The sequence below is a fragment of the Cajanus cajan genome, chromosome 7 (genome assembly GCF_000230855.2).
Source record: "Cajanus cajan strain Asha chromosome 7, NIPB_CcT2T_4, whole genome shotgun sequence".
In the NCBI taxonomy this organism is placed as follows: Eukaryota; Viridiplantae; Streptophyta; class Magnoliopsida; order Fabales; family Fabaceae; genus Cajanus; species Cajanus cajan.
This window is the reverse complement of record NC_138523.1, coordinates 2529262-2548976: the sequence shown is the minus strand read 5'-3', so window position 1 is coordinate 2548976 and position 19715 is coordinate 2529262. Positions and strand designations below refer to the sequence as shown.

The following is a 19715-nucleotide window of genomic DNA, read 5'->3' as shown; positions in this document are numbered from 1 at the left end:
TTGTAAACGATCAAAAGAGGTATTTAACCATAATACAATATTACTTTTAATTGAGACACTTTTAAAATACTAAAACAACACTCATTATGGAACAAAGGAGTAAAGATTATTTAAAATCATAATTATGTGATTTTGTACCATCTAACACTTTTTTTTTAATAAGTATCAAGTAAAAAAAATATTACTAAACTTTAAAATAAGTGTTAATTTAGTTTTTTAATATTATATTAATTATTTTTTTCTTATTTATATTGTTAATGATAACATTTTTAGAATGCTACAATTGTATTGTATCATTTTTAATAAAAAAAAATTGTATAATTAGGAAATATATTTACATAACTCTCTTTCACTAGTCAATCCATTTTAGGATTGAAAGGATATATACCTTATCTTCAACTTAATGTTAAAGGTGAGTAGGGAAAGAACCAGAAAATTTTCTTACAGGGGGTGAAAATTTATGACATGCATGAATCAACATGATCTATAATTAACGTTATTTTTTATATAAAAATAATTTATATACAAAATTAAAAATATATTTAAATATATTTTTAATCTCTCAAATTTAAAGTAAATTTATTTTTATTCCTATAAATTTAAAATTGATTTTTTTTTTCTTTTAATTTAAAAAAAAACTTATTTTTTTTGATAATTGATTGTAAATTGAAAAAGTTATACAACATTAGTTGAATTTAATGTGATATTTTTACTAATAAAAATATTAATAGGTGAACTATAATATTTTCCAAATTTACTAACAATATTTGATTAGATGGACTAAATTCAAATTATAGACACTATAAAAATTAATTTTAAATATGGGAAATCAAAAATAAATATGTTCAAAAGTAATTAATTCAATTAAAATTGTACCAATAAATTTAACATATTTAAAAGCAATAAATTAATAGATAATTTTGCTAAAATGATGTAGCAAATGAAATAATTAGTTTTTTATGATCAATATAAGAAAACAACGTAATGTATATATCAATTAATGTATAATGAAAAATAATTAATGTAAAACAAAATAATTATAGTTAGAACTAGTATGAGAAATTAAATATAATTATATTAATTAATATATATTTTATCTATCTAATATATACAATTATTTGTATAAATAAAATCTTTAAAATAGAAAAATGCAAATTTTCTAGTTAATGTAACTGAAAAATAATAATGTAGTAGTATTTTATTTTATAAGGGGGAAATAGATAAAAGTTAAATGAAATTTTAGAATTTAAGAGGGGAGACAATCTTGTGAACTATAATTTAGTTATGTCCCAGAAGAAGAGGATCAAACTCCTAATTTTTGGATAAGAAAGATAAGTGACAAATTATTTGTGACAATAATGAATAAGATTAATAATAAATTTAATTTTATAGTTATTATTTTCTTTCAATCTATTTTGTAAATCTCATAAAATTTCCATCCTTATTTGCCTAGTAATATTTCTGTTTAAATTAGAGAAAAAGCCTCCACTTTATTTTTCCTTTCAAAATTTTAGTCATTGGATCTTCAAAGTTTTATAAACATCTCAATAATTTATCATTAAATTAATCCTATAATTTGCTATTGATCGAACTAACCTCCCGAAGATCTAAAATGTCATTATCTTTATTAAAATTAAAGTGAAGGAAAGAAAAAACTTTTGATGGTTTACATTTTCAGTATATTGATATATATTATTTTTTTTGGAGAAATTAATTTAGTGACTGATTAAATTTTTAAGTAAATAATTTGGTGATAAAATATTTAAAATAATAAAGTGGTAATAAATAATCAATGAACGCGTAGATCGACTGACTTAAGATTCTTTTAACTTAAGTGATATTATCTTAAGCATGTCCGTAATCTATACTTAAAAAAAGCAATGATATATAAAATTTTATAGAGTAATTTAGTGACAGAAATATTTATAAAAAATATATATATATATTTACATTCATGACATATAATTATAAAAGAAGAAATTAACATAATACCTATAATTTTTAAGATGAAAAATTTAACTCGAACATCGTAACCTCCTTGATCAAATCATGGAGTATAAAATAATGGCTAACCTATCTACTTTCTATTCAACCACTACATAACAATTTACCTTTCCAACACCAAGATATTTTATAACGATATAGTAAAGGCTTGCTTCTTCTACCTATTAATATGAACGGAAGCTCGAGCACTTATCTTGCTTTTGCTTCAGCATCCATACGTGTGACACTTGTAACTTTGAAGCAAGGTGTTCCATGTTAGGGCGTGGATTTTTATTGCTCAAGTAATATTACATATATATAGCAAGTATTAGAGGTGTTTAAAATTGAACCTTGTAAACTAATTTTAAAAAATGAAAAATTGATGAAAAATTATAAATTAATGGTTTAATTTAATTTTAAAATTTTTAAAATTAAGTAGTTTGATTCAATTTTTGGATTAGAATGCGAAACGTAACGACCTGACAGATCATCACACTTAATATAACACAATATTATACAACGAAAAATCATAAAAGATGTCAACTATCCTAAGATTTTCATACAACAATCACGTGGATAGCTCATGCAATATATGTGTGTGTAGGGTGCATAAATCATAAAACATTTATTGCTAGTAAGGCTAAAACAAAAATTCCCTTATGAGGTTACATACATACCCTGTACACATATACAATATACATAAACTATATACTACTATACACAAAATAACCTTATTATTGATCCAATGTCTATACAAAACTATATTACATCATAGTAGCATCACAAAACCAAGTCATCACCAACATGACCCTCCATTAGCTAACCAAGCTCTATCTTGTTAATTCTGCCCTACTCTCATACCAAGTATGATCAATGAGGTCCAACAACAAAGATGAGAAAAAAAATAAGCTTATGAATAAATCAACATAAACGTTACATAAAGAATTAGTTCAATCACCATGTCAACCCAAGTAATTCACTATTCATCCAAACACATCTTAACAACTTTCCCAACTTCAAACACAATAGAGCAATAATTAAGCAACAAAGTAATTATTAAACAACTAATAATAATTGATTAATTGAACAATGGATGCGTCATCACACATAACAACTAATAAAGATCTCCCACGATGATGGTAAAAAGTTTAAGTGATTTGACCCTACAAAATCACAATAGTTGGTATAAAACCATAAATAACACCTAACATGGTGACCAAAAACAATGTCTAGTATAAAATTAGAAACGACAATTAACACAAAGGTCAAATTGATTTTTCAGGTTTTGTCACTTAAATTAAAAAAGCCTAGTACTACTGTTAGGGTAAAACAACTTAGGAGTGAGTCTATCACAGTCTTAGCATGCATTAACTAAGTCTCTTATGGGATTAGTCTACTGACTACCCTCAAATACTACGCACCTTACCAATAATCGGTTAAGAATTTTAACCATTGACTTCATATCTTACTCAATTGGTCACTTTATACACGTATGGCTCGACCTAACTCCCATACGGTCCCATATAAGACCTAAAAAAGGGGCAACTTAAAATAACTACCCATTTAGGTCAACTTGTTCACTAAAGAATTTTCAACTTTGGGCTCATAAAACACTACAACTAATATACGCACAATGGGATATGAAAACTTTTCAAAAATAACTTTATCTCCTCTAGTTTTCATGTATCTCAATTGAGATATGTATCATAATACCACATGTCTAAATCAACTTAACAACTTCAAACAATATACACCTTAACAACTTACTCAACTCCAATCAATTATCAAGTCAAAACATCATTACACATCATCCCAGATCGATGCATAATGAACCATAATCATATAACATCATATTACATATAAGTATGCAATACTCTTCAATTATTTTCAACACTTAGACAAATATACAATAAGTTTTTTGTCTAACAATCCATGCCTGACGCCATTCATATGCCTCATTCACTAGGCACCCAACACTATTGAGGAAGAGAGCCTTTATCTCACCCACACTTAATGTGGATTAGGCAGAGAGTATCTATGTCAATCACGCTTAGCTTGGTCAAGTCCACACCAAACCTTTTTTAGGTAGAGAACCTTTACTTGATTCATGCCCGACACCACTACATTGGCACTTGATGTCGTCCAGGCAAAGAATTTTTGTCTTGATCAAGCTTGGCGCCACTCACTAAGGGCTTGGTATCAGCAAGTTAGAGAGCTCCTTGGTAAATCACACTTGATGCTTATTATTCCACATCCAACGTGACTAAGACAGAGAATTCCTCACTAATCCACAACTAATGCTACCAATCTCGCACACAACATGATTATGGTGGAGAGTACCTAACTTAAGCCACGCTCAATGCCATAAAGGCATGCATGGCGTGATGATGATTTTCACACATAGCAGAATCACCAAATTGGCTTAAACCTGCAATTGTTCAAAGAATACCAACATGTAGTCCAATATTCATCATTCATACCACATAAACAACTCCAAACCAACACAAAATCAACATGCAATAGAGGATCATCAAGAATCACCAAATTCACCTTCAAAGACATTCAAAAACTCAAGCAAATGCATATCTCTTTTGAATTCAATCAAACAACATACACTAGATGCATATCAATAACAAACAGATAGTACACTATAACAAATCATCATACCTATACTTTCGTTACCTCTAGCCACTCCAAATGAGAAGAGAAGAGGAAGAGGAAAGCAAACTCCGCACAATTTCAACTTAAGATTCTCAGCTTCGGAAGCTTAAATCTCCAAATTAGTCAATTCCAATTAGCTATATGAAGGGTGTAGAAGGAATCAGTGAAATTAGATGAAGAAAGAATCTTCTGGCTTTAGAGACATTCTCTCTAACTTCTCTCTACTTTTCTTAAGAACTAAATTTATGAGGTTCACTTCTTAAGAAAATTTTTTACATACTCTTACTTAAGTTGACTCAATTAACTCTAACATTATTTCTAAGACAACTTAACTTTCAAGAGTCCCTTGACCCCTAAAACTAAAACAATGATTGTTACTATTAAATGAACAATTAATCATATAATTTATCAAACAAGCCAAAATCACATAGTGTTAGATGGAACCACTCCAAATCAAAACAAACCACATTTATTTATAAATACATTTCTTTTCAAAATGCATAATTAATGTTACCAAATTGATACATAACATTAAGGATATTTTATAAAATTATAAACTACTAAAAGATATTTTTCTCTATACATATATATTATATTATTTAAAAAAAATTATAAAACTGTAAGTTATTAAATTAAATGTTAAAATAAAAAATTATAAATTATTTATAATGTTTGACAATAATTTATACTTTATTCAGACTGAATCACACTTAATTATCTTTATTTGATTCAAATGATTTTTAAAGACAAAAGCAATCCACATTATAAATATCCTTAACAAAATATGTACAATTATGATATTTGTCCCGTCTGATTTCCAAGCAAGTAAAAATAATTCGTTGAGTTTTTGTACTTACTTATTATCTATGTTATCTATGGCAGGTTTAATCTGATGATACTTGTGTGTTTAAATTTTTTATTTTTTTTTGCCATCCTATTTCCTTGAAATAAAAACAAGCTTACCAAAAGTGAACCTGATCAATGAAGAGAAAAGTGAAAATAGATATATAAAGAATTAAATTCTGATTTTCAATGTTATAATCATTCATTTATTCTAATAAAATAAATATAAGCATACAAAATTAAACATATGCATCAATTCATTTTAATCTATTATCATGAGATTTTAATTGATTATATTACACAAATGTCGCAATCGATCAAAAAGCACTATGGAAAGCCACTTTTGCTCTTGTAGGTTCTATTTAATTGATCATACATTCATTGCAATTGATTAAATTAAATACACAACGATAATGCATTGTACAATGCTATATCACATAAAGATAATACTATTTTAATTTTTTTTCTTTTTAAACCAAATAACTTTATAATAGTAATTTTCTTAAATGAAAGAACTCAAAAATTCATCTTATTATATATATTATTTTTCTCTATCGTTCTCTTATTTTTTTTATTATCCACTTACCTAATGGAGCGTGGCTGATAGGGACGAGGAGTGTGATGTGTTTCTCTTTGCTTACGGATATACAATTATGTGAGTCCCCCACTAAGTCATGATGATCATCTTTTGTGACATTTTGTCTTTTGAAGTTTCAATGTTCGTTTTTACAATCATTTATGCGTTACAACTGTCGCAAGCTGTGCCAAATCAAATGTGAAACAAACATAGGTTCTATTTTATTTTATTATCATTGTTTCAATGTTTTATTATTGGATCCTTGAATGCACCATTTTTCTTATTAAAAGGAACACAATAATTGTTATGAGATTGAATTTCGTTTTGGCTGTTTTAATTTAAATTGTGGGTGACTTTGGCTTTGTAAGTTTGCTTAAATCAATTAAATTTCTCCAGTTTTAAATTAAGTAAAATTGATATCATTTATATTTGTTTTCCCTAAAATGTTAAAATTAATTTTTATTTAAATATTTGGAATTTTATGATGAATTTGAATTATGAAATACTTTTAAAGGTTAAGTCAGGGATTTAGTGAAATTTTTACCAATTTTTTTTGTTAGATTTTGTAGAATGTAAAATGAGGATTCCAAAAGGGAAATTTTTGAATTTTTTTATTTGAGGAAAAGTTTAATGTTTTGATTGGTGAATTTTGATTAAAAGGAGGTTAGAATTATTTAATTGACTTAATAAGTGAAAATTTTGAATTAAAAAAAATTAAAGTTACCCGTAGCAGAAATTTTTGATAGGACCAAGTTTATATAATACTAGTACTTTAGCACATATTGCAAATGCATTATTATATAATTAAAATTTATAATAAATTAAATATAAATAAATATTATGTTTGAATATATAAATTATATATAAATAATAAATAGATATTTTAAAATATATAAATAATATTTTAGATTTACGATAAATAATTGATATTGTAAAATAAAATTATTTTATTTATTGATAATTCATTAAAAATATTAATATCTTATTCAAGATTAATTATGATATATAATAACTGAATTAGATGATAAGTTAAAAAAATACTTATAAATTCGCTCTTTAAAGAAAGGCTCATAAAAATACTCTAATTTGTGTTTAATATATAAAAATTAATTTTTAAAAAAACATGAAATTAATTATTTTTCTATAAAACACTGGGGAAAAAAAGTTTAATTAGGAACAAAAAATACACATTTCAAATTAAAGGTATTAAAATTGCAATCAAATCTCATTAAAATTTGGTGTATATATTTTTTAGTTTTTCAAATTTAAAATTTATATTTTTAGTTCCTGTAATTTTAAAAAATATTATTTTAATCTCTATATATATTTGTGGTATCTCAAATTTAAAACATGTATTTTTAGTTCACAAAATATCAAAATTATTATTTTAGTTTTTCTGCTTAAATGTCATTAATAAATTTACCAAACAAAATTCACTTACTAAAACCGTCGCACGAAATTCTCCTACTAATGTTATTATTAGTGAAAATATCATATTAAACCAATTAATAATACATAATTGTTTCAATATATCATTGTCAATTTAGGATTTAGTGACCTTGAGAGACTAAAATAATATTTTGATATTACATGAAATAAAAAGATAAATTTAAATATGGGGATTAAAATAAATTATATATATATATATATATATATATATATTGGGACTAGAAATATAAGTTAAAATTTTGAGGAAAAATATATATAGTCCAAATTTATAGTTAAACAAAAAATAAATGTTGATTAATTATTAAATAAAGAGGAAATTGCAAGCGTTGCTATCTCTCAAAGAAACAGTGAGTTTTCTGTTTTGTTTCTTTAATATTAAACTAGCTCTCAAAATTATATATTGATTAATTTAATTTCTAAAACTAAAAATATTATTTGACTCCTTAAAATTACTAAAAGTTAGTTTTATTTATTTATTTTAATGACTATAATTAACATCACCATTACTGAATAATTTTGTATATTATGAATAAGTTGATCAAACTGTATTTGGGTTTTACTAAACAAGCTAATAACATAACTTTTTAGTGAGTTCATGTTAACGTCAACTGTGTTTATAAAGTAAAATGTTATTTATCAAATAGGACAACAACTAAGCCTCAAAGTAATGGAGAAATCTGGTCCCATGCAGCTTGTTTGGCCCTTAGACATAGATAAAGAACCTTTTCGTTCAAAACTAGAGTAACTAAAATGCCCCTTCATTCTTTTCAATCACTGCAAACTAGTTTGATCAAAAGTTGGACCAAATCCCATAAAACCTACTGAACATGAGTCAAATACAATCTTTTTTTTTTTAATAACAGACAGGAGAATCTGAATTGAACTCAGAGTTCATGTATTGAAATGATTAAGTTTAGACAAATAAATATTTCTTTTAAAGTTTTACAAGAAAAAAAGAGGATTATTTTCTTAAAATTCTGTCCACACTGTTATAAATACATTATTTATTTATAATGTTCTTGTCTATGCTTATTATAAACCTGTCTACATTATTATCACATGTCAACCACATGAGATTGTTTTCTGTCCAATTCATGTCATAACACTCTTGGTTTTTCTTCCTTTTGAACATGAAAAACAATTCGGTCTTGAAGAAGCAGTTAATAATAGGCCCTCAATATTATCATTGTGAAATATTTTAGTTATTCATCCATTTATGATAATATTTTCATTTTTCAAGAATCAATTTAACTTAACTATTTTAGAAAATAAATAAGAATATATTCACTTTTTTAAGAACTAATTAAATATTAAAATAAAAATAAAATGATTGAAGGGATAACGCTTATAATCTTAAGGAACTATCTGGTTTCTTTTTCTTTTTCTTTTTTTTGTTCAGGAAAGAAATTAGGTCAAGTGACTTTTTGTTTTTCAGTGACTAAATTGAATATTTCTCTCAAAGAAAGAGACACCAAACACTTCAGTTATTGGATGATATGTGAAATTTTGCAAATATAATATTGATGAAACAAAACACGAAAATGATTTATGTGAAATAATGAATATTTATATATATAATGTTTATAATTTTATATTCATATAACATTAATTTTAAAATAAAAAACCTTAGTATCTAAGTATTTGAGGGGAGATAGAGACAGGACTCTTGGAGCATGGGAGTGCTGCAACTTGCAACTTTTTAAAAGGGATAAAGTCAATGAAGAACTAAAATAAAGGAGCCTCAACAGTATACAAAAGAGGAAAAAGAGAAATTACCCACATGGCTAAAGGGTAAGACCCAAAATTTTCATCCACCAAGGAAGAAAAACATTCATTCTTGTTGGGTAATTTACAATTAACACCCTTGTAAAAGATCCTCACTTTCATGTTCTAATCACATTGCTCTTCCCAATAACAAAATCTTACCTAGCTACAACAGTGAACCATCCTGTATTTTTTCTGTATCATGCAAACTCTATTTACCATAAAATTTCCACCCTTCATCCATCAACTAAACATGTAAAAACAATGCATCACAAATAATAATTTTGCCTTCTCAGAAATCATTTTCTTCTGTCAATAATCTGTGCAAGATACAATAATGCAAAATGAGCAAATGAGATAATAAATCACAGAAAATTGTAAGAGCATTTAATGTACTGTGTGTGTATATATAATTAACAAACTGAGTAAGAGTAATAAATAAATGATCCATCAGAACATCACTTCTTATTGTTATTGCCGCACGTATATCATACCATCATGTTTCTTCTTCAAACTCCTTGCAAATAGCAACAATATAACCAGAAAAGCCACCCCAGCTGCCCCTCCTAATATTATAGCAGCCGTTTTCCCTGGATTTTGCCCTGTCATTGCACCAATAGGCCTCATATCACGATAGAAGATTAAAATATGAGCATACTTAGCACACTAGCAAACAATTTTCTTTGAACAATAAAACAATTAGAGAGGGGAGCTAATAAAGTATTACAAAATGGACCAAAGATTATTTAAAAGGACAAAGACAATGACAGGTTATTCAAAACCTAACAATCATGATGTTAAAAATTGACACTTCTCTTTTACCTCCCAAATTTTTAGGATCGGAATTCCCTGCAGCCATGGAATTTCAGAATTCACACATTCATCTAATCGGAACCGTTTGATGAAAGATCAGATGACTGATATTTTATCTCAACAACTCTAACTTAAAAAATATGTATCAGAAATGTTACTCATCTGATCCATCCAACAAGTTGTTAGTTACTGAAACTTAATTGTCTTGAGTTTGAGTTCGAACCTTATGGACAGAAAAAGCATAATTGAGAGGAAAGACACCCCTAAAGGTGGTTAATCAAGTTTCTCAGACAAAGATTAGTGATCGACAAAGCTAACATACACTTAAATGCATGAATGTGTAATGGAAGGAATTCATTTCCCAATTTTTGTTACATCCAAACATGTTTGGTTCAATGTGTAGTTAGGTAGGTTATGTATTAGAAACCATTAGTCATTTGGTATTACCTGAAGAAGATGAAGAGTATGAAGCTGCTGTTGAGGATGATCTAGAAGGAACCCCATTTGGGTAATAGCTATAACTAATGAAGCACTTATGCAAAAAGACTTGTCCTGAAATAGAGCTGCCACATTCAACCTGGGCTCTCTGCACAGCATTTTTGACACACTCTCCACAGTCTGAGTCACCAACATCACCCTCACACTGCCCCATCACATACACAGCCTGGTAGCTGGTTGTGTAAAAGCCATGGCCAGTGACCACCCCATTTTCCATCACAGAGAATGCAGTGTCCCTCCTCTCCTCAAACCCCCTCCCAGCAGCATTTGTTGCCCCACAGGTCTTGTACAGCATCTGCATTCCTGAGATTTGGGAGAACCCTGCAACCTCATAGAGGATGTAGCAGCCTAGAAGTTGGACTCTGGCAGCAGTGGTTTTGCCACAGAGTTTGTCACTCAGAACTGGGAGCCTGCTGACACAGTTGTAGCAGTCAGAATTGGTGAGATCCCCTCTGCATTGGAAGAGGCCAGTGATGCTGCTTTGGCCAGAGCCAGAAGTGGCCTTGTAGAACTTGGTTTTAGTGGATTGTGAAACCAGTGAGCCAAAGAGTGCAGAAAGTGATTGGGAGTACACCCCATTTGGATCTGTGAAAGTCTCCTTTGAGCAGCCCTTGTAGACCAAAGTGGAGTAGTCAGAAGCAGATTCTGAAACATGGGGTGCCTCAAGGCTTGTGAACAAAACCAGCAAAATAGGAAGCAACATGGGTTTCCCAATAAAACCCATTTTAGCTGTGTGTGTGTGCGTGATGTTGAGGAATCAAATCATGGTAATTTGAGCAAAACCCTTCAATGTTCAAGGGCTAATATGAGAGATCAAGAATTGTTGCAGATTCTTTAGTCTTTTTCTGCTGCTTTTTGCTTCATCAAGAACTCAAAGGATTTAGCTTTTGTGGTTCTCGAGAGAGAGAGAGAGTTGGGATTCACTTTCCCTTGGATATCCTAAAACCTCAGGAGATGTGCAGATGGATGAGTTGTATCTACCTGCTTTCTCTCTCTACAATCAGTACAATGTGTAAAGTTAAAAAAAGGAAAAAGGGAGATAAAATGTTAAAGAAGTGTGGTATAGTTTTGAAAATGGCGTACTAGTTTTATTTTATTATTATTATTATTATTATTGTTATTAGGCTTAAGCCATGGTTTTTATTTATTTTAGTTGGGTGGCGAGGGATTGAGATAGTTAAAAATATGAAGACTTAAATTTAATTTTTATTGTGATTATTTTTGTAATTTTTCTTATTTTTACCAAATAAGTATCTTTTATTTTCAAGAAAATTATATTATCATAGTAGAAGAGTGGGTAAGTGATATTCTCATGGAAATATGAAAAGTTATTTCCTATAACACTTGTAACTTATATTTTTTATTTAAATTATTTTAAATTTTAAAAAATATTCCTAGGAATATTAAAAGAACCAAACTTTTTTTAAAAAAATATTACCAAGAATAACATTCTTGGTTATATTATTCTTAAGAATTTGATTATCAGGAATATAATATCATTCCATGAAAAAAAAAACACCCCTAATAAGTTTTAATCCTTTTGAACTTATATTTGACATTATAGTAATCATTTTAATTTTTATGTAATTTATTATAGCTAAATAAAGTATTATTCAAAAGTTAAGTTAATATATCTATTTTTTCAATAATTATTTCATATAAATAACATTAAAATAATTATTTTGATTTTTAAGCAAGTTGACCTACTAATCCCTCATAAAACAGAGTGGGTTGGAACTTTCAACCTACTTTCGAAAGCAAAGTAGGGCAGGTTGACTTGTTTTGGGGAAGTCAACAATGGATTGTATAACATTGCATGCTTCAATAACTTATTATATGATTATATGATATATGTTGTTTTATGATGTTATGTTGTAGTTTTATGATGTTATGTTGTAGTTTTAGAACTATAAGGGACAATGAATCATTGAGAGTTAAGTTCTTTTGAGCTATTTTAAGTCGAGGTCAAGGTTGACTAATTTTTGAAATATATAAGGTTTTTAGAGAACTTGAATTTCACATCATTTATCTAAATTCTAGAAAGAAGTTTTAGAGAGATAAACTCTAAAACTAAAGAAGGTCAATTCTTCTTTTGACTTCATCTAAGGTGCCTAGAACCTTCCATGAGGTGGAGATTGAGTAGTTGAATTGAAGATTCAAGCTTAGGAGCTCTAAATCTTGATGATAAGTCATTGTACTATAGGTTTCGAGATCTTCTCCATTTATCTTCTTCTCCATGTTTTGTGAAGCAATTGAGGTAAGAAAAGTTTGTTGTTTGAATCTTTAAGATGTTTTAAGTTGTGATTAGAGTTTTTTAGCCTATTAGTGACTCAATTGTTAAAGATTGAGGTTTTTTTTTAAGTTGAAAAGTTGGGGTTTTCAAGGGTAAGGAACTTGTAACCCAAACGAAGTTGAGATTTATGAGTTTTAAAGTTGCATGGTGAAATTGATGTTAAATTCATGATATACATGTTTTTTGATGGTTTACACGTGATATATCATGCTTGTGGTGGTTGAATTTAATGAAAGAAGGTGAATTTTAATGAAGAGGAATCATGTTTATGCCTAACGAGGATGAATAATGCTCGGTCAACATTCATTTAGGGTTGAGGAACTTTCCACAAAGTTGCATTCACTTAGTGGCATGTTTTTGCTCAGCAAGAAGATGACTTTGTGGTAGTCTCTTTTATAACTTGCTCAACAAGACATAACTCGCCTAGCGAGAGGACGCATAGGGGGTTTTGGTCACTCAATGAGTTATGCTCACTCAACAAGATAACCCACAAAATGATGTGTTCGCTCAACATGCTTTCAATTGCTCAACAATGAGCTCTAGAGGAGCAAATCCACTCAAAAAGGAAACTCATAGAGGGTTTTTTGACGCTGAGCAAGAGTAGCTCACCCAACAACAACCTCTAGAAAGCTTAGTTGATGATAATTTTTGTGAAACTCATATTATGTTATTTTTCCTATTTTGTTGCTATGAGTTGATGATAATTAAACCAAATTCATGTATGATGATATATGATGATGATGATTTGATTAAGTTGAAAGTAGCTTGTTGTATGAAGTAAGTTGTATGTTGAAAGTTGTGATGGACATGTAATTCATGTTTTAAATTGAAAGTTGCATAAAACTAGAGCATAGAAAAGTTGTTTTAAAAAATTTAAATATCTCATTGTATGGATATCCGTTATGGTGCTCTGAGAGCCCAAAAGTTGATAACCCTTAAGAGTAAGTTGTCTCTTAATTGAGAAGTTGTTTTAAGTTATTTCCTCTAGGTTTTTTAATGGAAATAATATGGTGGGGATTGAACCATATTTGTCATAAGTAATCAATGAGTAAGGTAAGGTCGGGAGAAAAAATCCCTAACCAAGTATTGAAAAGGTGGACAATATTTGGAGGATAGTCAATAGGCTAATTTCATATAGACTTAGTTATGCATGTTTAGGTCGTGGTAGGCTCACACCCAAGTTGTTCTATTCCTGACAATAGTACTGAACTTTCTTGGTGTAAGTGACAAAACTTGATAAATCAATTTTGGTCACCATGCCAGTCATTGTTTCTAGTTTTTACACCAACTTTTGTGGTTCGATAAGATTAAACCACTTAGACTGTTCATCTAGTTGTAGGAGATCTCCATAAGTTGTTATGCATGATGACACATCAATTATTCAATTGATTAATTATGTAAGTTGTTATCAATTGTTTAGTTGTTTAAGTTGTTCAGTTGCTCAATTGTTTAAGTTATTCAATTGTTCAATTATTTTCAGTTGTTGTCATGCTTTTAAGTTGTAATGCTAACTTGTTGTATAAATTGCATATGTTACTTGAAGTTGTAAATTTTTTATCTTATAAAATGTTGTTTCTTTCACAAGTTTACCCATATTTTTCATGTTGTTAGACTGTGATCATACTTATTATGCAAGGAAGACATGATTAGGTTGGAGGGCATGTTTAGTAGATGGCCATGTTAAAGATCGTCTTTGTGTTTTGATGAGTTATTTTATTACAACATATATATAGAGAAGCTTGAACAATGTTATGGGATTTAAGTTTTTAGTACTGTTATACTAGATGTATATTTGAATGTTATGTACATGGTTTTTTTATAATCCCTTAAGGGGATTTATGTTTTCGAGTCAAAATTGGTAAGGACTATTTTATGTTTTCTACACTCTATACATATATTTGTTGCATGGATGTCTAGGTATTGTAGAATGATAATCCTAGGTTAGTAGATTAATTATATTTTTCATTTGTGTAATATATGTAATGTACCAAGTGTAGTGACCTATTGGGTCATTACACTTTTATGGTAGCAGAGTCGATCGATTCTCTTTTGGGACACTCTATAAGAATGCTCCTATTATGCTTCTATTGTGTTGTAATGTGTTGTTGTGAGTATTACCTTATGGTTTGTTTTGATCTCAATATAGGATCATAGGTAAACCTCCTGGGTTTTCTTGCGTTTCCTTTTGTAATTTGGGCCTACTCTTTTATAACTTAGTGTTTAAATAGTTTTAGACCTAAAGGATAGGCTACTCTAGCAATTTGAATCATTTCAATTAGGACCTAGAGGCAAAGAGATTTGTAAATTTCTCCTTTTTCCTTTCCTCTTTGGGTTTGGTTTTTTGCCTTCTCTAATTTTTGTTTTGTTTTAATGACTATATGAGAACAATCTTATGTATTTCTAGGATTGAGCATAATCCTATGAATTAAATAATTTCATTTTATCCCTATTTGATTTTTATTATTTTAATTATTGCATATTGATTTATTTATATTGAATGAATTTTTCCTATATTTGACATAATGAGAGGTTTAGGGATGAAATGAGAAGCAACACAAATCTATAAAGAAGAAATGAATAGTTTTAATTCGTGACAACAAAATTAATCCTAAGAAAGTAAAACAAATTAGTAAAGAGAATAAATGGTCTAATTGAACATAGTCACCATGAAAGTAACACATTTATTGGTTGCATTAGTTATGGATGCTATGATCATGTCACACCCATAAGAAAGCCATGGAATGAGGGACAACACCAATCAAAGCATCATAACCACTCAAGACATATAAAAATAACCCTAGTCCGATGTGAGTTCCAAAAATGTGTTGTGACATTGTATCTTGCAAGTTCCATATTTTATTTTATTTTCTACTCATTTTTCCAATATAAACCGCACATACACATATGTGGGTTTGCTAACTTACACTCAATTGTTTTCTAGAAGAATAAAGTTAGCAAGTTATAACTACAACATTTAAAAAAGTATCGAGACGTAGCTTGCTAATACACTCCTCTAAAAATCAAGTGGGTGTAAGTTAACAAATATTTGTAGATTTATTAACAAGTGGGTATAGCTTTCTAACTTACTTCTTCTAAAAAATAAGTGGATGTAAGTTAACAAATCACACACAAAAAAAAAAATAGAGATTCACTTACTCCATGAGTAAGTTTAGGGTTTAGGATTTACACAAAGTAAGTTTTTTAACACAAATTTATTTCACTCAATAACTCATATTTTATATTAAATTTTAATAATTTAACTATTAAATTAAAGTTTTTTAACACATATATCAAATATACAAATTTTTAAAATTTTTGAAAACTATTTAATACTCTATTTCATTAATTTAAATTGACGGATAATCATAAAAATGATTATCCGTCAATTTGAATTAATTAAACGAAATATCAAATGATTTTCAAATTTTTTGAAAATTTGCTGACTTTTTTTATATATTAAAATTTTTTAATTCAATGGTTGGATTGTTAAAATTTGATATAAAATATGAGTTATTAAATAAAGTAAATTTAGATAAACTTACTCATATAATAAACAAATCACTCCTCTCTCTCTCTATATATATATATAAGATAGAGGACTAGTGCAAAAATGGGATTTAAAATCGGAATTTTAAGATCGGTTACAAGATAACCGATCTTAAAAGTGATGCGGTGACAATTTTGTAAATAATATGAACATTTTTAAAATTGGTTAAACTTTAACCGATTTTAAAAGTACTTTTAAAATCGGTTATTATATGACCGATCTTAAAAGGTATGTCTGGCACAACTTTTAAGATCGGTTCAAATATAACCGATTTTAAAAATTATTTTTAAAATCGGTCACAATTTAACTGATTTTAAATCATGTTTTTTTTACTACTTTTAAGATCGGTTATATAGGAACCGATTTCGAATGTAACATACAAAATCGGTTCATAGGTAACCGATCTTAAATATCCTTTTCCGTTTCTACAATTTCGGCCTCCACTCTCTGCTTCGTTCGTTTGTTCGTGCTTAGGGTTCAGGCTTGTCGCTGCCCTTTCCTTCATTCGTGCTTAGGGTTTCTACTGCTGTTGTTCTCCATTCACATTTCTGTTGTTGTGCGTTCGTGTTCACAAGGGTTGTTCTTCGTTCAGGTTAGCAAAGAGACAGCTCTCCGTTCGCGAATATTGAAGAATCTCCCATATGCTACCCGCGTTGCAGCCCCTTCTCCTTCTCCCTGGCCGTGGGTGTGGCCTTGGAGGAGTCGGAGGCGGAGGCGGAGGGCGCCGTGACCCACCACTCCCCGACCCAGGTCCTGAAGAACTTCAACGAGATTCGGCTCCTCCGCATCGAGCTTCCGAGCGGCGAGCTCGGCATCGAGGACGGCGTCCTCCTGAAATGGCGCGCGGACTTCAGAAATTGCGTGATCCTGGGCGCGTCCTTCGTCTTCCACCCTAAATCGCAAGAGCCCTCCACAACCCTAGAGGCTCACGACGACAACGAAAGCATACCTGACTCCTTCTACACAAACGAAGGCCTTAAACTGCGCGTGGTTTGGACCATTAGCTCCCTGATCGCCGCCTCCAGCCCATTATCTCGGAGCACGGCACTCTGGAGAATTTGGTGTTGACCGACGCTGATGGACAGGGCGTGTTGTACATGAACAGGGAGCAGCTGCAGGAGCTGAGAGTGAAGCCTCTTTCCGCTTCTTTTGCTTCCAAGAGGACTCTGGTTCCGGCTCTTAACATGAGGCTCTGGTACGCCCCCCAGCTTGAGTTGAGTGATGGCCTCGTCTTGAAGGGTGCCACTCTTGTTTCCATTCGCCCCACTGACCACTCTCCCAAGGAGGCTTCTGATTTGTCTTGGGTTTCCTCCGCCTTTCAGGAGCCTTACAGGACGGCTGCTACAATGCATGTCAAGAGAAGGACTTATTGCCTTGAGATGAACTCCTTCTAATCTCAAGGTATTTCTCCTTTTCATCCATTCTACTTCTTACCACTCTATTTTCCTCTTTAGCTTCCACTAATCTTACATATTTCCTTCAAATCATTATTTCAGGAATCATAGGAACAAATCAGGAAACTCAAGTTTTCTTTGGGGCATACAGCTCGGTCAATGGAATCTGTGCCCCACATTGGAGTAGATACTAAAGAGACTTGCAACAAATCATGCTTGAGCGCAAAAAATGAATGCATCTGCTGCTTTTTTTTAATTTGAGACAAATCATGATTGATTCTAAAGGCAATGAAACAAAAAAGTGGCCGGGTTGGCCTGGAGAGAATGTTTTCAAGATGCTGGTTCCAGTGCAAAAGGTTGGCAGTATCATTGGTCGAAAGGGCAAGTTTATAAAAAAAATTACAGAAGAGAGTAAGGCGCGGATTAAAATTCTTGATGGCCCACCTGGAATCTCAGAAAGAGCAGTGAGTTTCAATTTCCCTGTTATTTTATGCAGTAAGGATGACATTGGATATATATCATTGTCTGTTTGTCATGCTTATTTATTTGATCTCCTTGGTTCTTTGAATACAATTCGGTCTATTTTAACTTCCATCGTGGTTACTTAGAACTAATAGAGCTATATATTCTGGGAATTACGTAATACCTGATGATTCAACTGTAACAATAGTAAAAATGAAAGAAATCTTGAATTTAGAAGATAATGATTTATGAAAACTTGTATTTGACTTTTATTGGTATTTAGTATTTACTTGTATGTTTTATTTAAGACACCTATGACTTTTTATTGTTAATTGCGAATATCATTAATTTTGAGTAGTTTGAGATTTTATATAAATAGTATATACATTATATAGACTATGTAAAAAATTTCAAAATAGCAGCTATACTGCTATAACTTTTTTGGGGCTGGCTGCGATGTGCTGCTATCTAGGATTTAAAACAGAGTTGGGTGTGGCTGCCTAGAATTGGAGTTGGTTGCTAATCCACTGAAACAGAGATTCACAGAGTCCATGGGATTGAAAATGAAATTAAAACGAGATGGTTATTGTTTGCTAGTACCAATTTTCATCATCTCTTATTTAGTATTTTTGAATTCTTTTTCTTTGATGATTTTGAAAGGTAATGGTTTCTGCAAAAGAAGAGCCAGATCACCCCATACCGCCTGCTGTTGATGGTTTGTTAATGGTTTCTTTTATGATCTTAAGGAAAAATGATTATTTTTGTTTTTATTTTATTCAGTTCCTATGCATATTTAGTTCCTATTTTATTCAGTTAATTATTTTAAATTTTAATGTATATTTGAAATGTGCTTTTATATTCTTCATTGGATCTTTTAAATTTGATTCAGTTCCTATGCATACTAGAATAAATTTGCATTCATATTTCAAATTTGAGAGTTAATACATGGTTATTTTAATATCATTTATGGTATTTATTCTCTTTTGAGAAATAGATGAATTATCTGATTTTGTTTGTTCATGCCAAATATATAGAGGGGAGAGAACTGGTGCAGATATTGCTGCAGCTGGAGCTGAATTGTGTGCCCCCCGCACAAGGTCCCAAAAGAATAAAAAGGCAGAACAAAAGTGGGTTAAAGCAATTATCATATCCTATCCAAGAATTTCCACCTTGTGGAGATTGCTGCCTCTTGCTTCCATCAATTTTCATTTATTAACTATGTATAATCCTAATTTAGTCTTTAATTTTTTGTAACAAACTATTCACTTTATTAGTGTGAGCAGGTTATATATTTGAACCTTTTGCACTGGATTTTATATATGAACCATTATAAGTGTGAGCAGGTTATGTTTGACTCATAAGAGAACAAATTTTAGTTTTGAATTTTGTTTACTTCGTAGAAATAATTGGCAGTTTATATGTTCCCTATCT

At 30.0% G+C, this 19715-nt stretch overlaps 1 protein-coding gene and 1 pseudogene across 3 annotated transcripts; one reads left to right on the top strand and one right to left on the bottom strand.

The window, feature by feature from the left end:
* Window positions 1–9189: 9189 nt before the first annotated feature.
* On the bottom strand, window positions 9190–11607 carry LOC109808179 (plasmodesmata-located protein 2). 2 transcript variants are annotated; one of them, XM_020371065.3, is made up of 3 exons: window positions 10538–11607; window positions 9772–9879; window positions 9190–9597 (listed from the first exon to the last, which is right to left on the bottom strand). In XM_020371065.3, the coding sequence occupies exons 1-3, from the start codon at window positions 11310–11312 to the stop codon at window positions 9590–9592; spliced, it is 891 nt and encodes a 296-aa protein (XP_020226654.1). In that variant the 5' UTR covers window positions 11313–11607; the 3' UTR covers window positions 9190–9589. The 2 variants fall into 2 exon arrangements, with proteins under 2 accessions (XP_020226654.1, XP_020226653.1); XM_020371064.2 differs by having other exon boundaries at window positions 9190–9879; window positions 10538–11605.
* Window positions 11608–13925: 2318 nt separating this feature from the next.
* LOC145949601 (F-box protein At5g46170 pseudogene) lies at window positions 13926–19715 on the top strand (annotated as a pseudogene). Its single transcript, XR_014427973.1, has 5 exons — window positions 13926–13934; window positions 17026–17829; window positions 17925–18286; window positions 18945–18999; window positions 19319–19715. The product of XR_014427973.1 is annotated as an F-box protein At5g46170 pseudogene (transcript).

Excerpts from the sequence above, each read along its gene's own strand:
- LOC109808179 (XM_020371064.2), bottom strand. The coding sequence starts at position 11,312 with ATGGGTTTTATTGGGAAACCCATGTTGCTTCCTATTTTGCTGGTTTTG. Across the intron at positions 9,880-10,537 it reads ATACTCTTCATCTTCTTCAG|GGCAAAATCCAGGGAAAACG; the intron begins GTAATACCAAAT and ends GTGCAATGACAG.